This window comes from Notechis scutatus, chromosome 9, assembly GCF_049901735.1.
Source record: "Notechis scutatus isolate UNSWTSFEM ecotype Mainland chromosome 9, rNotScu1.2, whole genome shotgun sequence".
Lineage (NCBI taxonomy): Eukaryota > Metazoa > Chordata > Lepidosauria > Squamata > Elapidae > Notechis > Notechis scutatus.
Genome location: NC_142017.1, coordinates 6899905 through 6919287, shown reverse-complemented (window position 1 = coordinate 6919287; position 19383 = coordinate 6899905). Strand labels below are relative to the sequence as shown.

The 19383-nt window shown below is 42.0% G+C and overlaps 1 protein-coding gene across 1 annotated transcript in view; it reads left to right on the top strand.

The window, feature by feature from the left end:
• The first annotated feature begins 4431 nt into the window (after positions 1-4431).
• LONP2 (lon peptidase 2, peroxisomal) overlaps positions 4432-19383 on the top strand; it is a 44018-nt gene continuing 29066 nt past the window's right edge. The window contains exons 1-7 of the mRNA XM_087971483.1: positions 4432-4713; positions 6717-6945; positions 7815-7946; positions 9912-10034; positions 10959-11122; positions 12410-12504; positions 13295-13553. Coding sequence (XP_087827609.1) covers positions 4475-4713; positions 6717-6945; positions 7815-7946; positions 9912-10034; positions 10959-11122; positions 12410-12504; positions 13295-13553 — 1241 coding nt within the window. The 5' untranslated portion in view covers positions 4432-4474. The remainder of the gene's footprint in view (positions 4714-6716; positions 6946-7814; positions 7947-9911; positions 10035-10958; positions 11123-12409; positions 12505-13294; positions 13554-19383) is intronic.

The following is a 19383-nucleotide window of genomic DNA, read 5'->3' as shown; positions in this document are numbered from 1 at the left end:
AAGTTGACAGCTTGAAGACTTGTGGACTTCCAACTCTCAGAATTCCTTCTCCAGTCATGTTAGCTCAGGAATTCTGGGAATTGAAGTCCACAAGTCTTAACCTTGCCAAGTTTGAAGACCTTTGGTCTCCTTGTTACTTTGCAGGTATCAGCAAAAATAGAGGGTAAAGAAGATGACCTTGTCAGAGGTATACAGGATCTATTACCGAGACAAGAGGACTGAAATATGATTTTTTTTAAAAAAAATCCAGAAGATACACATGCAAAAATGGCTCAGGCAGAGGCCTTCCTAATTTACTGAACCCCAAGGAGGAGGAAAAGGTAGAGCACAATCAGACTGGCAAGGTTTTGTTATGATAGTCAATCTCAGTCCAAGTAACTTTAGCCTTCTTGTAAAGTTGAGTTCCTGCTCTGATTTACCCAGTTGGATAAAATACCTAGTTGGACTGACAATATTTCATGAAATTATCAAAGCAGTTGAGACAGTTTAGAATATCAATTCTCTGCTCGTTGCAATAATCTAAATCGTCATTCCTATGTGATGGTTGTCAGAACACATCTTTTAAAGGGTACCTATCCCACCCATAAGGAACAGGTTTTCTTGGTGAACTTCTGCATTACTGTGCAAATATTTTGAACAGCCTCGGTTGAGCAACTTTTAAGTTCTACTCAGAAAGGCAGTTCATCATAGCACTCCAGCTTCATGGCTGATTAATGTGTTTCAGATCAAATTAATAGTGAGAAAGTTAAGTGCTTTATTTTTGCTGTCTGTTTTTTTTTTTTTAAATGACCCCATTCTATCAATTCTAATTGGAAACCTTTCTAATTATTGACGTCGGGTTTTTGCAGAGTCAGAACCAAAGAGTACATTGTATAACTGCAAAAAAAAAAAGAAAAGAAACAGAAGATGCCCTCCTGGGAGATATATTTGTGGAACTGGAATATTCACGATTCCAAAGCATTGTTGAGAGTCGCAAGTAAGTGAGAAGGGAACCAGAAATGCTATTGGTGGACAGTTAATCCGTGGTCATTTAAGAGAAATATAGAGACTGGTTCTTAAAATAAAAGATGATAATCTTCTGCTCCTTGAAGTCACTGGTTGAGTCATCTTCAGTCTGGGCAGTTCTAGGTGCATAGATCGGAAAAATTCCCAGGCCTGTGGCCATTAGGAAAAAAGAGACTGATGATTGGGAAGGAATGGCCCTAATGGCTGACCAGTTCCAGGCTAATGTTTTTGGAAAAGTCACATGGGTAAAGTGCATTGCTTCACTCCTAGTCCTTTTCTAAAGCTGGCTTCACAGAATTAGTTAAACCACAGGGTGGATTGTTTCATTCTGGTTTTTAAAAATGTCCAAACGTACCACGATCAATAAAACATGGCTTATGGAGTTTTAGGAACTCTGCTAATGATGGTTAATGCAATCAACTATGGTTGAATAAACCGTAGCGTGGCACAATACATGAAGCCAGCAAATGATCAGGCTGGTGATATGATGACACGCAGCCACTATCTTTCAATAATTAGTTATTGCTTTCTATGAAGGAGTGAAAATAACTCGATCCTAGGATTTTGTTTTTTACAGAAGGCACAATTTGTTGTTCCTTTAACCTTAATTGATGCATTTAATTGTTCACAGAGATTGCACTAGAAGTACAAAATGCCAATTAATTTAGGGAACAAGGAAGGTGTCATTCACATAATGGCTTTGTGAGATGCCTAGAAAAGTCATTTTATCTATCTATCTATCTATCATCTATCTATCTATCTATCTATCTATCTATCTATCTATCTATCTATCTATCTATCTATCTATCTATCTATCTATCTATCTATCTATCTATCATCTATCTATCTATCTATCTACACACACACACACTCTGCCTGGAGCACCCATTATAAAAGCACAAGTAAATCAAAGCAGGGTTTCCATGTCCTGGTTGCCAATTTAATTATTTTCACTTTCCTTTGAAAGCGTGTGTACTTCATGTTTTTACCCAATCAAGCTCTCCGTTTGATTTCTCTTTTTGTGTGAGTTTATAACAATTTTATTAATTTATGATATAATATACAGAAAAAAAAATTACAAAAGCCAAAAGGAGAAATAGGGAAGGGAAGGGGGAAGGGAAAAGTGTGGGGAGAAAGGGGAAAAAAGAAAGAAAAGGCTCCCTTTGGTGCAGTAGAATAGGGCCACAACATCAAACCACAACTTTTTAGTTTTACGTAGTAATATAAAGAAGCCATTTCCGTAACACCCTATCTATCTAAAGTTTCGTGTTTTTTTTTCCTATCTCAAGCACAAAGTCCAGAAGCCATTTCCAGGTAGAAACAAAGATATTTTTATTTTTTTTCCTTGAGCAAAGCTCTCCATTTGATTTTGATACACTGGAACATGTTGAGTTTAAACATGTGTGTGTGTGTGTGTGTGTGAGAGAGAGAGAGAGAGAGAAAGAGAGAGAGAGAGCATGATTTAATCTTTTTTTTTTTTGAGCTAATACATATACATACTGAAACCAGGTTAACTCGAGCTGATTTCAGTGGGTCCCAATAAAGCATTTAAAGGATTTATTTAATGGGGGGGGGGAGTGCCATCTGCTGATAAGTCTTTTTTTTAAAAAACACCCCATTTATTAAAGCTTGGGAAATCAAATAACGTGTCATGCCCTGACACCTTGTGGCCATAAGATGATATAGCAAGAGGAAAGAGTCTGGAATTGTTTCACCGTATCTAGAATTTTTCCAAGAAAAATAATTGGTTTTTTTCCTTGACCACGGCAGTTGTCTCTCTTTAATTCTGTAATTTGAAAGTCCAAACTTCATATAAATAGTCAACTTTTGAACTGCTCTTCGCAACTCTGCATTTCCTTGTCTTGAAGGCTTAAAAATGTACAGGAAGTTGTTGACTTAAGACGATTTATTCAGCAAGCGTTCAAAGCAGTGGTGGTATTCAATTTCTTTTATTACCGGTTCTGTGGGCGTGGCTTGGAGGTCATGGTGTGGTTTGTTGGGTGTGGTAGGGGAAGATTACTGCAAAATCCCATTCCCTCCCCATCCCACTAACCTGCTTTCCAGCTCTGTTCTCCTGTGCAGGGCAGTCAAAGAAGACCCAGCCGATCAGCTGGGACTCAATGGGAGGCAGAGAAGAGATGGGGTTGGTGGGGCCAGTCAGAGGTGGGATTTGCCGATTCTCTGAACTACTCAAAATTTTTGCTTCCGGTTCTCCAGAACCTGTCAGAACTGGCTGAATACCATCTCTGGTTCAAAGTTTCAAGTCCCCAAGGTGCTTTTTCAAGAGGCAACTGGACTTTCTGTTTTTTTTGTTCCTTTGAAGACATTTCGCTTCTCATCCAAGAAGCTTCCCCACCATCCAGTCAGAGCTGAAGAAGCTTCTCGGATAAGAAGTGAAACATCTTCAAAGAGAAACCAGAAAAAACCAGTTGCTCTTGAAAAAGCATCTTTGGGACAACTATGAATGATGGAGAATCTCCATAGACTTGGTTGCTTTTCTTGAAAAGATGTCATTTCTCACTTCTTCTTCAACTCATTTCTTCAAGTTCTGGGATAGGGTTGAACGGAAGAAGCTTCTTGATTGAGAAGTGAACTGTCTTCAAAAGAAAAAAACCAGAAAGTCCAGTTGTGTCTTGAAAAAAAACATCTTTGGGACAACTATGACCTGGAAGACTGAGAATCTCCATAGATACTGTACTGAAGCATCCCTATTGCCGTGCAATTAATTGTGCAAATAACGTTTTTAAGGTGTTTTTTTTTTAACTCGCCTGATTCCTTTCTCCCTCCCCATCTCTCAGGCAAATACAGATAGCCCCTCGACTTACAACAGTTCATTTAGTGACCGTTCAAAGTTACAACGGCCCTGAAAAAAGTGACTTAGGACCATTTTCCATACTTATGACTGTTGTGGCCTCCCCATGGTGACATGATTTTACATTTGGATGCTTGGCAAGTGATTCCTATTTATGATGGTCACCGTGTCCCCCGGGATCCTGTGATTTCCCCCATTTGCAGCCATCTGGCAAGCAAAGTCAGTGGGGAATCCAGATTCAGACCACGTTACGAATTTTGGGCAGGGATTCGCTTAACCAAGGTGTCAAGAAACGCCGTTAAAATGCACACTTGAACTGATGATACTGTTCTGTGTGTTTTTGTTGCTGTTAGTTTTCATGCAATGTTTGTTCTCCTCCTGCTTGAGCCGGGGGCTGGACTAGAAGACCTCCAAGGTCCCTTCCAGCTCTATTCTATCTCTTCTATACTGTTTATTTACGTTTTCGTTCCTCCAGGCTTAAAAGAGGCAGGCGCAATGCCAGCCGCGGCCAGAGGGGGCGGCCGCGAGCAGCACGCACGCGCGGCTCGCGTCGTTTGCCCCTCGCCGCTCGCCGTAGCGCGGCCTGCAAACGCGGACGCGACGCGGCGAGCCTTGCTTGCGCGAGAGACAGAAGAGACGAACCCGAAGCCTCCGGCCATGGCGTCGTCCTCAGGCAGCGCCATCCAAATCCCGACCCGCCTGCCGCTGCTGCTGACCCCCGAAGCCGTGCTGCTGCCGGGCTCCACCATGCGCGCCAGCGTGGACTCCCCGCGGAACATGCAGCTGGTGCGGAGCCGGCTGCTGAAGGGCACGTCGCTCAAGAGCACCATCCTCGGCGTCATTCCTGACACGAAGGACCCGCTCAGCGACCTCGACGCTCTCCCGCCGCTCCACAGGTCCGGCATCCGGCCTTGCCCGCCGTGGTCTCTATGGCAACAGGCGCCCTCCCCAACCTCCAGCTCCCCCGCTTGCCCTTCCCAACATGGCGGTCGTGACGTCAGGAAGGCCACGCCCCCTCGGTCCCCTCCTCACGCCACCTGTCTTAATCCCGAGACCTTCCCTTGCGTTGCCATGGTCACCGTCCGGCCTGTTGCCACGGTGCTACCCTTCCTCTTTTCCTCCGGCCGCCCATCACACCTAGGTTCACCGTTGCCATGGCGACTGCAGCCCCCCTCCTTCCGCTCTCTCCTTTCTGGTTAAGGATGCTCTTTGCCCCTTGACTAATTGGAGCTAATTATTACCTTATCAGAGTTGAAACATTGAGCTTTATTGCTGATTTAATCCATTTTCATAGCTGTCCATATCCTGGTATAGATTTTGGATTATCCATTTTTCTATTGGCCCGCAAAAGGGGTTCAAGGTTGCAATAATAATCATCATCATCGTCATCATCATAGGAACAGCTTGCCTTTGGAAGTTGTGGGAGCTTCATCACTTGAGACTTTCAAGAAGAAATTGGACTGCCATTTGTCAGAAAAGGTGTAGAGTCTCCTGCTTGGGCGGGGGGGGGTTGGACTAGATGACCTACAAGGTCCCTTCCAACTCTGTTCGTCTGTAATCTGTAATAATAGCCTTTATGGTCATTGTACATCATGCATACAACGAAATTGGTTGGTCTTTGTGTATCAACAGCAACAGTTGTGTATGTGAGATTTTATTTAGTTATTAAATAATTTTTTTATACTGCCCATCTTCTCTATTAAGGTGTCTCTGGGCAACTGTGGAAATGTAATAAATAGGTTATGAATTTGCCTGACAATCCAGTTTCATGGTGCTTGAGGAGTGGAGCCCAGTTAGGATGAGAAGGTCTGTTTCGATGGCAGGAACATGTGGAGTTTATAGAAACAGGTGTTTAAAAGTGTTTGCTTGCAAGTTTTAGAAACTTTGCTTTGGAAACGGATTGAGATGAAAGGGTGTAAGAAAACCCACCAGTACCAGAGAGTCTTGTGTTCTGTTCTTGAAAGTAGCTTGAGAAGATTATGGGCATTTATGTAGGTCAAGTCCTCAAGGAGGGACATAGTTTTAAGGAAAACACTCCGTACAACTGAAGTTGCCACTGGTGAGAAAGCAAGTGATTGGTCAAGTTAAAAAGCAGCTTTCTTTTTCAGCAAAAAAAAAGTCGCTGCAGGAATGCGATGAACAAAAGTGTGTATTGCTTTTTTAGTGCTTGAATTTATTTGGGTTTATAAATGGTCAAATGTTTCATCCTGTCAAAAAGATTGAAAGGGTTCCCTATGCAAAATATTCCATGTTCAATCACAGACATCTCTAAGGAAAATGCCTGTCTAAAACAGGAATGTTTTCCAAAGTATCTTTAAGTCTTTCCTGTGGCTAGGACTAACATTGCTAACATGATAATGTTAACCCCTTTATCGTGGACAACACCTTCTAAAAGAGCTCTGTGGTGACAGGTAGTCCTCGACTTACAACCGTTCATTTAGTGACCTTTTGAAGTTACAACAACACTGGAAAAAGTGACTTATGACCGTTTTTCACACCTAAGGACTGTTGGAGCATCCCCATGGTCCACGTGATCAAAATTCAAGCTCTTGGCAGTTAACTTATATTTATGACTGTTGCAATCCCCTTTTATGACAAGACAAGTCAATGGTGAAGCCAGATTCACTTCACAACCAAATTACTAACTTAAAAACTGCAGTGATTCACTTAACAGCGGTGGGAAGAAAGGTCTTGAAATGGGACAAAATTCACTTCTCTGTCTTGCATAGCAACAGAAGTTTTGGGCTCAATTTGTAGTCCTAAATTGAAGATTGCCTGTAAAGTTAGCCCCTTTCCTAGGGGCAACATCTTCCAAAACAGTTCCATAGGTAATGAAGTGTTCAAATATATTCCTATTGTGGCATGGCAAATAACCCTTGCTTTTTCTTGGCCATTTCAGGATTGGCACAGCTGCACTGGCAATTCAGGTGGTTGGCAGCAACTGGCCGAAGCCCCATTATACGCTGCTGTTAACGGGCCTCTGCAGGTTCCAGATTTTGCAGCTGGTGAAGGAGAAACCTTATCCCGTTGCCGATGTTGAACAGTTGGATCGGCTGGAACAATTTACCAACAAGTCCGAGGAGGAGCTGGGAGAGCTGCCGGAGCAATTCTACAAATATGCAGTGCAGGTTAGGTGCCTTGAAACGGTGCTAAATATCTGAATGATCTGTTGAGGAAATTACGACAGTCACTGGGTGTAAAGGAATTGAGGCAAAGTGCACGCTTTGTTGCTGATGCAATGTTAATTGTTTACTTTCCCTGTTGAAATATTCTCAGGCGTTTGGGATCAGGAGGACATGTTCTTGTAGATAAGAAGAGCACATTTTCATCCAAGCTGCAAAAAAGAGGTCAGGCCATGCCAGAGAGATTGGATCCAGTACAAATGTCCCAAAAGTGCTTTTTTTAAAAAAGGCAACTGAATTTGTTTATCCCTTGAAGACATTTTGCTTCTCATCCAAGAAGCTTCTCCAGTTCTGGCAGCCAGAGCATTCAAATGCTTGCTTCTCTGGCCAAGAGCACAAAAAGTTTATGTCTTTATTTTTCGGATAAAATCGTTTGAGGATGAGATTCCTGTTGTCATCCTCAAAATAGCTGCTGCTTGCCCCCAGGAAGAAGAAGTTTCACCAATGTAGAATCCTGAAGATAGTTGTGTCTGAAAAGTGCTTAAATGGTATAGAAAAAGCACCCTTCAGATTTTGAGTCACATTCTTCTGTTGGTTGGGCAAATCGCTCCAAAAAAAACGACCTTGGCACAGCGGAAATATAAGAAATGGATGGGTCCTTTTTTTTCCCGTCCTATCCAATAGTATTGGTTTATCCTGCTGAATAATACAAATGATTTTTCCCCCCTCTTTTAATGACACTGTAATTCCTTGCATTGGGATGGAATCTGGGCAACTGAATGGAACTCAGTGTTTCCTGATGATACCAGTGATATGAATGAATACCAGTATTAAAATGTTGCTATGCATTTCTCTCTCCCCCATCTTTAACCAAGCTGGTGGAGATGTTGGATATGTCCATCCCGGCGGTGGCAAAACTGAGACGCTTGTTGGACAACCTACCCAGAGAAGCTCTACCAGATATTGTCACCTCGATCATCCGTACCAGCAACCAGGAGAAGCTTCAGGTATCAAGTGCTGCTTCCTTTCTGGCTTCATAGAGGAAAAGGCCATTTTAATTTTGAATGTTTATACCCACCAAAACATTGCCAAGCTGAAACAAACCAAAGAAAAACCCTGGCTTCTTGTCAATTCCTTTAAAAGATTAACCAATGTGTTACCCAAGCATTGGTATAATAGTCCTTCACCCATGAAACACATGACAGTAAATATACCAGCAGCTGATGGATCTCATTGTTTATTTTGCTGCAAGCTATATCTCTGATCATGATTTTCACTTTATAAGTTTCGGGTGGCATTGTATATTAAGTTCTGTACTCTGACAGTGTGCTTCCCTTCTATTATTTATTTATTTATTTGATTTGTCAATTGCTTATAAGATAATAGGTATAAGTATAAACATAGTTATGAATACATGAAATGGATACATATAAGAAAAATAAAAAGAAACAATAGGACAGGGACAGTAGGCACGTTGGTGTGCTTATATACACCCCCTACAGACCTCTTAGGAAAGGGGTGAGATCAATAGTAGACAGTCTAAGGTTAAAGTTTTTGGGGTTTGGGGAAGAAACCGCAGAGTCAGGTAGAGTATTCCAGACATTGATCACTCTGTTGCTGAAGTCGTATTTCCTGCAATCGAGTTTGGTGCAGTTAACCTTGAGTTTGTATGTATTGTGTGCTCTTGTGTTGTTATGGTTGAAGCTGAAGTATTCATTGACAGGTAGGACATTGCAAAGTATGATTTTATATACTATACTTAGATCGGATCGAAGGTGGCGTAGTTCTAGGTTTTCTAGGTCTAGAATTTCAAGTCTGGTGGCATAAGGTATTCTGCAACAATTGCAGGAGTGGAGAACTCTTCTTGTGAAATATTTCTGGACTTTCTCAACTGTGTTAATATCAGATACGTAATGTATGTTCCAGACTGATGAGCTGTGTTGAAGTATTGATCTAGCAAATGTTTTGTATGCTCTAGTTAATAGTGTGATATTACCAGAGAAAAGCTATGTAGGATTAGGTTAACAACTCTTAATGCCTTTTTGGCTATGTAGTTACATAGCACTTAGATCTAGCACTTAGATCATGGTATCTTCGTCACCCAAACCCTGTAAACACTGGTGGTGTCAACCACAGCACACTTTCCCTGATGTGAGCAGTTTTTGTTTGTCTAAAAGGAAACCCAACTGGCATTTGTCTAGATCACTGTTTCTCAACCATGGCAACTTCATGCTGACTGGGGAATTCTGGGAGTTGAGGTCTACGGTTGAGTTGCAAGGTGGAGAAACATTCTGGTCCAGAATGTCTAGCAAACAATTAAGGATTCTAAGGCCCCCGTGGCCACCCTTCAGTAAGGCATCTTGGGGGCTGGGGGGTTGAATTCCAAGGACCTGGAAAAAATGCTTTCCTTGCTTTTTGGAATCTGGGGTCTTCCACAATGATGGAAGCTGTTCTTCAGCACATCTCCATGGCACCAGATTGAGATAAAATTGGAACAGAGGAAGATGGGCCATATCAGACAGCTTCTCAAATTTGATTTCTTGTGCCTGCCTGAATTCCACTAGTATCCTTTCCCAAACCCTGCATTTTTTTTTCTCCAGTTCCACACTTGGAAACAAACCGTTCCCCTGCTATCCAGGACTGTTCAGTGTTTTCTTACATTCCTAAGGGGGAATAGTATTGTTATTTATTTGTTATTTTTCCACGGTCGCCTAGCCAGCAGGCAGGAGAGATCCTTCATTCAGCAAATCTCCATGACAGGATACATCCCGCCTGCTCTTTTCCCCCCTCATGAATAATGGGAGTAGAAGCTCAAACGAGATGGATTCCAATAGCTTAGGTTGCTTTAATTTTCTCTGATCCATTTCGAATCAGGCAAGCACATTTTGTGTTGGAATCTGGGATGTTCTAAGAATCCGGGAAGAAGGCAAGGAACGCACACTTAATAATGTTTTTGTATTTTTTTCTCTTAGATCCTGGACGCTGTGGGTTTAGAAGAACGATTCAAAATGACCATCCCCTTGCTTGTTAGGCAGATTGAAGGTTTGAAGCTCCTACAGAAGACCAGAAAACGCAAGCAGGACGATGACAAACAGGTACTTTAGTAATAAAACGGTTTACTTCAAAATGTATGAATATTCCTGTGTGGGTGTAATTTATTTGGCGTAGGATAAGCATTAGCAACAGGACTGATTTAGCAATCATGAAAAGCAATAAGGAGGCGAACTAAATTGGGGCTGTAACTCAGCGGTAAAATATTGTCATATTGTCCTTGCGAATTCAGTTCAGCCTTCTCATCTCCAGACAAGGCCAGGCAAGTCTGATTGAAAGGGAGAACTGCAAACAGGTAACAGAGACATGACCGGATGGATTATGGTCTGGCTTGATATAGGAACGGGTTTCCCACTTTTAATATGGGATGTGGGGTTTAATATTCCCGTATTTCACATTCTACAGCAATCTTTTAGAGATTGTGGGTGCCTTTGATCCTAGTTACAGACCACATCTGGAATACTGCATCCAGTTTTGGTCAAAAGATGTCAAAAGTTGGGGAAAATGCAGAGAAAAGCAACTGAGATGATGAAGAGCCTGGATACTAAAACGTATGAAGAATGGTTGCAGGAATTGGATATGGGTAGTCTAGAGAGAAGAGGGATTAGGGATGACATGATAGCATGAGGGGCTGTCACAAAGAAGAGGGGGACAACTTATTTTCCAAAGCACCAGAAAGCACAACAAGAAATATTGGATGAAAACTAATCCAGGAGAGAAGCAACCTGGAATTAAGGAGAAACTGTCTAACAGTGAGGACAACTAACCAGTGGAACAGCTGGCCTTCAGAAGTTGTAGGTGCTTCATCACTGGAGGTTTTTAAGAAGAGAACAGGACAGCAACTTCTCTGAAAGGATATAGGGTCCCCTGCTTGGATTAGAAGACCTCCAAGGTCCCTTCCAGCTCTATTCTGATTGATTGATTGATTGATTGATTGATTGTACTCTTCCCACCTTTCAATTTCCTAGATCGTAGCAATACGTCCTATGCGGCGGATCGGCCACATTCCAGGTGCTATGGAAGATGAGGAGGAGGACGAAGATTACGATGATATTATTATTCTTGAGAAAAAAATCCGAGCCTCTCGCATGCCCGAGCAAGCTCTCAAAGTCTGCATCAAGGAAGTTAAAAGGTCCAGTGAGTTTTCCATTACTTTTCTTGCAGCTCCCCTTCTATTATGAAGCGTGTGCCATTGATCGATGGCAAGAGCATACATTTCTAGTGTAGGGGTGTTTCTTGCCTTTGGTTTTGGCAAAGATCGCCTCTCTTTATTCTGTGCACGTTTAAAAGAGTCGCTGTAATCCTGAATACCTAAAGGGTGGGCGGGGTATAATTTGGACTAATAAGAAATAAAGAGGCATCAAAGGCCAGCTGTTCTGAGAAGACACTCCCATTAAATTTGGTAAATCTTATTTCCAAATAAGCATGCTTGGGATTAGAGTCTTAGTTGCATAACGCTGCTCTTGAGATGTGGTTTTTATGTTTCACATACACTAAATAGGATTTTGTCAGTAGAAGAACTGGATAAGAGCCAGTGGTGGCGCAGTGGTTAGAATGCAGTACTGCAGGTTAACACACTGCTCACTCCAGCAGTTCGATGCTGACTGGCTCAAGGGTGACTCAGCCTTCCATCCTTCTGGGGTCGGTAAAATGAGGACTGTTGGGGGCAATGTGCTGGCTCTGTACAAACTGCTTAGAGAGGGCAGTAAAGCACCGAGAAGCGGTATATAAATCTTAAGTGCTGTTGCTATATTGAGAATTAGAAATGTTTCTGATTTATTTTACGTACAGAAGAGATCCCTTTTCGGATACATTAAAGACCTGTGCCTCTTTGGCAGCATTAAGTTCCCCCAGATTGTAAGCTTTGGCAAACATTCTGAACATTAAGACGAACCGAATACAAAACCTTATACAGGTAGTCCTCGACTTACAACGGTTTGCTTAGTGACTGTTCGAAGTTACAACGGCACTGAAAAATGACTTACGGCCATTTGACACACTGACCACCTTAGTAGCAGTCCCATGATCATGTGATCAAAATTTAGATTCTGGCAACCAGTTCATCCCTGCTGTGTCTCAAGGTCACGTGATTCCCTTTTGCGACCTTCTGACGAGCAACCATCCAGCTTCACTTCACAACGGGTTACTAACTTATCCACTGCAGCGATTTTCTTAACAACCGTGGCAAGAGAGATAATAAAAACGGGGCACAACTCCCTTGACAAGTGTCTCGCTCAACCACAGAAATTTTGGAGTCCATTGTGGTTATAAGGCGAGGACTGCCTGTGTTAGTGCAAGCTAATACAGGGTCATATTTGTGTCATCAAGTATTCCGATAACCTACTTTCATTTCTTTGCAGTTTTTTTCTGTAGATTTGGATTTCAGTTCTTCAGTTAACAGGTTTGTCTACTTTTCTAGGTTAAAAAAGATGCCTCAATCCATGCCAGAATATGCCTTAACCCGGAATTATTTGGAACTGATGGTGGAATTACCTTGGAGCAAGAGTACTAAAGGTCAGTGGATATTTCCTTAGAATGAGAATCCCATTAAAAAAAAATAAAAGATTGTCAGAGTGCACACAGTTTTTGACTATGTGAGACAACCCAGGAGCAAATACAACAAACAGGTTTGTATTTAAATAGTGGCTTTATCTACAAAGAACATACACACGTTCTTTAGTCAGACCTCAAACAAGCAGCAAGCAGCAATTATAGCATGGAAGCACACAAGGAGAGCGAGATAGGCCCCCAACAGGGTCTCTTTCTTATTACAGGCTCTTAAAGTGATATCAGCCCCAAAACCTTGCTGACTCCTTCCTAGCATTACATCATTGTATCATTACATCATTACATCATCATAGCAGCTGGTCAGCTCTTAAAGTATTTCCTGCCAAAGATTGTAGAAGCACCCTCTATTTAAATATAGGTACTCCTCGACTTACAACCCACAATTCAGCCCCATATTTGCGAGACCGTTAAGCATGTTTTGCTCCATTTTACGACCTTCCCCCGTTGACTTTGCTTGTCAAAGGATCGCCCAAGGGGATCGCGTGACCCCCCGGGGGCACCGCAACCGTTATAAATGCACGCCAGTTGCCAAGCGTCTGAATTTCTATCACGTGACCGCGGGAGTCATGTGAAAAAGAGTCTTAAGTCACTTTTTTTCAGTGCCATCGTAACTTTGAGCAGTCCCTAAACAAACTGTCGTAATTCGATAATTGCTACCTGCAATGATCCTCTTCTCGTTGCCGGAAGAACCATCTTAGCTCAAGGGTGTAAAAAGATTTTGTGTTTGGTTTAACAGATTGCCTGGATATCCGTGCTGCCAGGGTTCTTCTGGACAATGACCACTACGCCATGGAGAAGCTGAAGAAGAGAGTGTTGGAATACTTGGCGGTCAGGCAACTAAAGAACAATTTAAAGGGTCCCATCCTTTGCTTCGTGGGACCCCCTGGAGTTGGGAAGACAAGTGTGGGGCGATCCGTGGCAAAGACTTTGGGTCGAGAGTTCCACCGCATCTCGCTGGGTGGAGTGTGTGACCAATCTGACATCCGAGGTCACAGGTACTTTTAAGTCTATTGTTGTTGTTATTGTGGTGATTTAGAGGCTGTGTGTCATGCCCCTGGTGGAGACTGACTCCGAGGGAGAGGAGGAACAGCCGACAGGGAGCGGAAGTGTGGCTGCGAAGGTTGTGGAGGAGGCTGGGGAAGGTCTGAGGCCGGCTGGGCAGTCAGAGGAGGACCCAGGCCCATCGCCTATCCATCCTAGGGCACGCAGGGACACAAATGCAGGATCCAGGCAGAGTGCAAAACCATGCCTTGCCAATCCTTGGAAAAATTGCCCTCTATGGAATGGGGTCTTTGGAGCCCCAAAGGTTTGGGGCTGCTGATCTAGAGGGTATTGTGTGACTAAATCCATACATGGGGACATGACATAATGTAACCTCTGCATTGGTCTGCTCAGACAGCTAAAGTAAAGTAAAGGGCTGTATATACATACCCTTCCGATAAACAGATTCTACATATCCAGTCGTGCTACTGTTGAGTGTGACCCCTGGACACTTCTAAAACTCTAGTCATCTAAAGAACTGATATCCATGAATTTAATCCATGGGAGGGGATTTGAACCCCACATAGAATAGCATCTGGTTATCTATGTCCAACAGATCCCTAGTAGGACAAAACTGATCCCTGGGCAGTCATCGTAACTGTAGTGACCGTAGAAAGCTATTATTTAAAGGAAGATTATAGGGAAAGTTTAAGGAGTACATGTAGTGCCAAGGATCTAGTTGTAGCAGTGGACTTGGGGGCTGTTTAAGTGCGGGGCATTAAAAAGACCGTTCAGAATCGCCATTAGAAAGACTCAGTACATTCCCTCTGAAGGGGATGAAATACATCCATAGGAGCCTGAGATAGTTTTTAGTTTTGGCAGTTGCCATTCGGTGTTCAAATGGAACAGGATGTGGTGAATGCGGCACTGAAATTTATGTTCACGACTGCAAGTTGGAACAGGGCAAGTGTATGGCAACATATAAGGTGTTATTAGGGTGAGGTAAAGATTTGAATTGAGTGCATGGGAAAAGAAGTGCGTTTATGCAAGGAGGGAAGGCAACCTTGGCCAAGCGAAACAAGGCCTTCGCTCTTCTCCATGCATTGGGACCCCTTCTGTTCACATTGGGTGCAGCTTGAATTTGCACTGCTGATCGTAACCTGGATAAAGTCTCATAGAAACCGAAAACTGAGGGCAGAAAAAAAACTAGTTTACCCTTTGATTTCTTTCTCGTTCCTTCCTTCCTCTTTCTTTCTTTCTTTCTTTTTTCTCTCCCCCCGTCCCTTCTTCCCTTCCTTCCTCCTTCCTTTCTCTCCTTCTTTCCTTCCTTCTTTCTTTCTTTCTTTCTTTCTTTCTTTCTTTCTTTCTTTCTTTCTTTCTTTCTTTCTTTCTTTCTTCTTTCTTTCTTTCTTTCTTTCTTTCTTTTTCTTATTTTTAATTATTTTTATATTTTATTTATATTTTATTTTTAATTTTTGTCAGACAATGTTTATCCCAAGCATGTTTAAACTCAGTTACTGATGACTGACCCACTACCTCCACTGGGAGTTGGTTCCACGCTTCCGCTACGCTACCAACTTCTTCTCATGCTGATCTCTGAAACCACCATATCTTAATAATGATTGTATGTCAGTCAGCCTGCTTCAGGTTAGCTTGTTAGAACACCTGCCCTACTTCTATTATCTGTTCTATGAATAAATGTCGTATACTTGTTCGGGCAAATATCTGGCTGGAGAATTCTGGGAGTTGAAGTCCATCTATCTTTGGTTGAAAAACACTGACATAGAGTTTCTTGATCAGATTTTCCAATGGTTGCATTTTATCAAAGACACCTAGAATTCCTCAATAGACTCTTGAATCCAGTGCAGGAGAGTTGGGAACTGGGATAGTGGGACTGATTGGCACTACAGGTAACTCTTGTTACCACCTGAAACCTGCTGGAATTTATGGCAAGGGTTTCCAAAGGTTGGTGTTCATGTGTTTCCCAGTAAGTCAAATACATTATAAATACGTGTACAATTGCCATTTGCTCAGTTCCAGTTTCGTCACATCCTAACCTATTTTGATGACAGGCATAGGGGAAAGCTGGTAACTTGGTTTACACATCTCTCATCTATTGGTTAGACTTTTGAAAAGCAAAACATGTCAGGTTGCTGTTCAAATGAGGACCACTAGAGGATGTTCTATGCCTTTCATTGAAGAACCTAAAGACAAGGAGTATTTTGAAGAGCGTAATTGTTCTAACTGTCAGAAAGTTTCTTCTTCATTCCAGGTTCTTTATTAGTTCTCTCCTTGATTAGTTTCCATCCATTGCTTCTGGTTCTGTTTTCAGGTGCTTTGGAGAATAGCTTGACTCCCTCTTCTTTGTGGCAGCCCCTCAAATATTGGAAGACTGCGATCATGTTATCCCAGTCCTTCTTTCCATTAAACTAGACATACCCAGTTCCTGCAACTGTTCATCATATGTTTTAGCCTCCAGTCCCCTAATCATCTTTGTTGCTCTTTTCTGTATTTCTAGAGTCTCTCAACATTTTTTTAAATGATGGTGAGTGGGTGCAATATTCCAATACTGGGTGCAATATTCCAATACTGGGTGCAATATTCCAATACTGGGTGCAATATTCCAATACTGGGTGCAATATTCCAAGTGTGATCTTACTAAGGCATTATGAAGTAACAGAAATTTACATAGGGTTAAAAGTCTGTGAGGGAATGACTAGGACAGAGTATTTGGCCAATAGAGCTCATATGACTGTAACTTTGTCGCTTGAATCCTTACAATTTTTATTGACTTTTTCCTAGTATGATTTGATTGCTTATTGTACCATATGACTATTTTTAAGTGTTATATGTGATGATTCTTGACTCTCGACAAATGTATCTTTTCTTTTATGTACACTGAGAACATTTGCACCAAGACCTTGTGTGTCCAATCACACTTGGCCAGTAAAGAATTATATTCTATTCTAATTTAAATCTAATAAAATGGTAGCTCTTTAACCACAGGTGTCCCGTTCCCCCCGCTTCTTTGCATTTTAATTTGTCTTCCTTTTTCACTGTGTAAAGTTTTGTATGAAGCTCTTGGGTCTGTCCACCAGCTCATCAAGTGAAAAGGTGAAAAGGGACCTCCCTGTAATATCCATTACCCAGATATGATTCCATCAATCGTGATGCCTTTTTGACACATTTTGCTTATGTACACGAAGCAGGATGTGCTTTGGATATAATGAGAGCTTTTCCTTGCTGACTCAGTGAGTGTGATTTGCAGCAGCATTATTCACAGTTTATTTACCCTCCCCTTCCAAGGGGCTCTAAAAGTTAGGCATTGAGGTGAACTCTTTCACCCTTCCATGGTGGAATTTCTTCCCCGCAATAACTCAAAGGTAATTTGGAGAGAGAGAGAGAATAAGAGTTGCAGAGTGACCTTTGTGGCTTGCTAGGATTTTGATCGTTGCTCTTCTCCAGTCCAAATGCATCAGGCTACCTTCTTAGGAATGCAACCCAGTTAAAATTCATCACTTTAATGTCTGGTGGATTTGTTTTACTGCAGTAGATTTAAGGGAATATGTGTTGTTGAACTGCTTTTTGACATCCACTGTTCTCTGGTGCCCTTCCCTTAAAGTCCTTTTTTATCCTTTTTATCTATTCTTAATAATTTATGGGGTTTGGGTAAGTGAAAAAAATAATAATAGAGAAAGTGTTTCAGGGCAGGTACATTTTATAATAATTTCCTCCTTCCTGACTGGTTCGATCATTGTCTGATTCCTTGTGCACCGGCTTTCAAGGGCTTAGAGACTTTCAGAGAAATTTTTGTTTCAGTTGGGACAGATTAGCTGGGTTCAGATTTTGACAGCTAAGCCAGAATTCCATTTGTTTAATTTTGTTTCAGCATATATGACAGCCGAAGCTTTGCAAATGCCTTCGCTTCATTTGTCATCTCGGGCTCTTGGGCTTGTTCAACAAACCAAATGGCTCCTGAGGAAAACACGATAATTTTTAACTCCTTATACAAGTGGTCCTTGACTTATGACCCAGGTTTTTTTATGCTAAAGTAAGACAGTTGTTAAATGAGTCCCCCCCCCCTTTACGACCTGCCTGAATCACTGCAGTTGTCAGGCAGGAAAAGTCATAAAATGGAGCAAAGCTCACTTAACCAATGTTTCACTTAGCAACATTGTGCTCGTAGGTCAAGGACTACCTGTATTTGTTATTTCCGTCCAAAAAAAAAAAGGTCAAAATCTCACAGGTTACCTAGCCTGGTTCACTTGAAAGAAAGGCTCTCCATCCTTTTCTGTGAAACCAGATATTGAATGGTTTTGCCCTGAGCTTAGAAAGTTTCTCATCATTTATCCCTTCGAAACAACATGTCCTTATTAAATCCCTCCAGGCACGCTGGAGAGAGATGGTGGAAATCTTAGACTTGGATCCTGTCTGGGAGAAGTTTGATGTTGGTTCTGTTTTGTGTTTTGGTCCCGGGAGGCAGCTAACTAACCCAGAGGCTTTGCAGTCCCAGCCAGCCCGGCCAGCGCCAGGCCAAGGAAAAGAAAACAACTCATTTATTGTCTGCATTCTTTAGGTCTAATAATAGACCGAAAAGGGCTAGGAACTTGTTTGTATGGACTTGGTGGACACACCCTCTGAGCCTTCTGGCCAGGCGGCTCGGGATGCTACAGATTGGGGGGAAACACATCGCGGGAGAACATAAACAAGTCAACTGCTTTGAAGAATTATTTTTCTTATTCCATGCGGGAGAAAAGTTTTTAATCTGTCTCACTGAGTGGTAAAAAGTGCAGAAGCAACAAGATATTTTCTCTCTGTGTGTGTCTGTCTCTTTCTCCCTCCCTCCTTCCCCCCCCACTCTATTTCTCTCTCTCTTTCTCCCTCTCCCTCTTTCTCTATCTCTGTTTCTCTTTCTCTGTTTTTCTCTCTCTCTTCCTCTCTCTCTCTCTTTGTTTCTCTGTCTGTTTTCCTCTCTATTTTTCTCTTTGTTTCTTTCTCTCTCTCCCTCTCTCTCCCCCCACCTCTCTGTTTCTTTATTTCTCTCTCTGATTCTTTCTCTCTCCCTCCCCCCCTCTCTCTGTTTCTGTTTCTCTCTCTCTGATTCTTTCTCTCTTTCTTCTCTCCCCTTTCTCTCTCTCTGTACTTGGGGTGGAGCTTGGCTTATATCCTGCCCTCTGACATCATTTGGGGCCTGGGAAGGAGGCTGGCAAAACATTCCATCCCCAGCTGGATTTTATTAGCCACCCCCCATTATATAACGCCACATTTTCTCCATCATTTTAGCTAAATGGAAGTTACACGGTGTTTTATAATCATCCACCCACCTTACTTGATTAATGTTTTGGGTGCGTGAGATTTAGTTGCAGGAAATTCACGAACTCTGCTAAGGATTCACTATGTGAAGTTACTGGGTGTTTTTAGTGATAATATATCATAAATTGCAAATAAGAATAAGTCACTCTGTCTATGCACATACACACATCTATACAAAGATTTTTATTGTAAATAAAAAAACCTTCTTGTCCCAAAGTCTAAGCAGAGGCTGGATTTATTTCTGCTACAGTAAAGTATGGTTTATCCTCATGCTCGAATAGAACCCTTATATCTAGGCCTGCTCTCCAGCTGTTCTTGATTCAGATTTGAGCTGGTCCTCTTGTTTAATCAAACTAACAATGTAAAGAAAATCGGTAGCACCATCAGTTGGCATTCAAAAACTCACGGGAGGATGTTTGAATGTCCAATTTTGCCCTCAGAGTTAAAAAAATCAGTTGGGGCATTTTATTTTTTGTGCCTTTATTAAGTGACTTTTCTGAAATGATGGGCTGTTTCACAAAAATGCCTAAT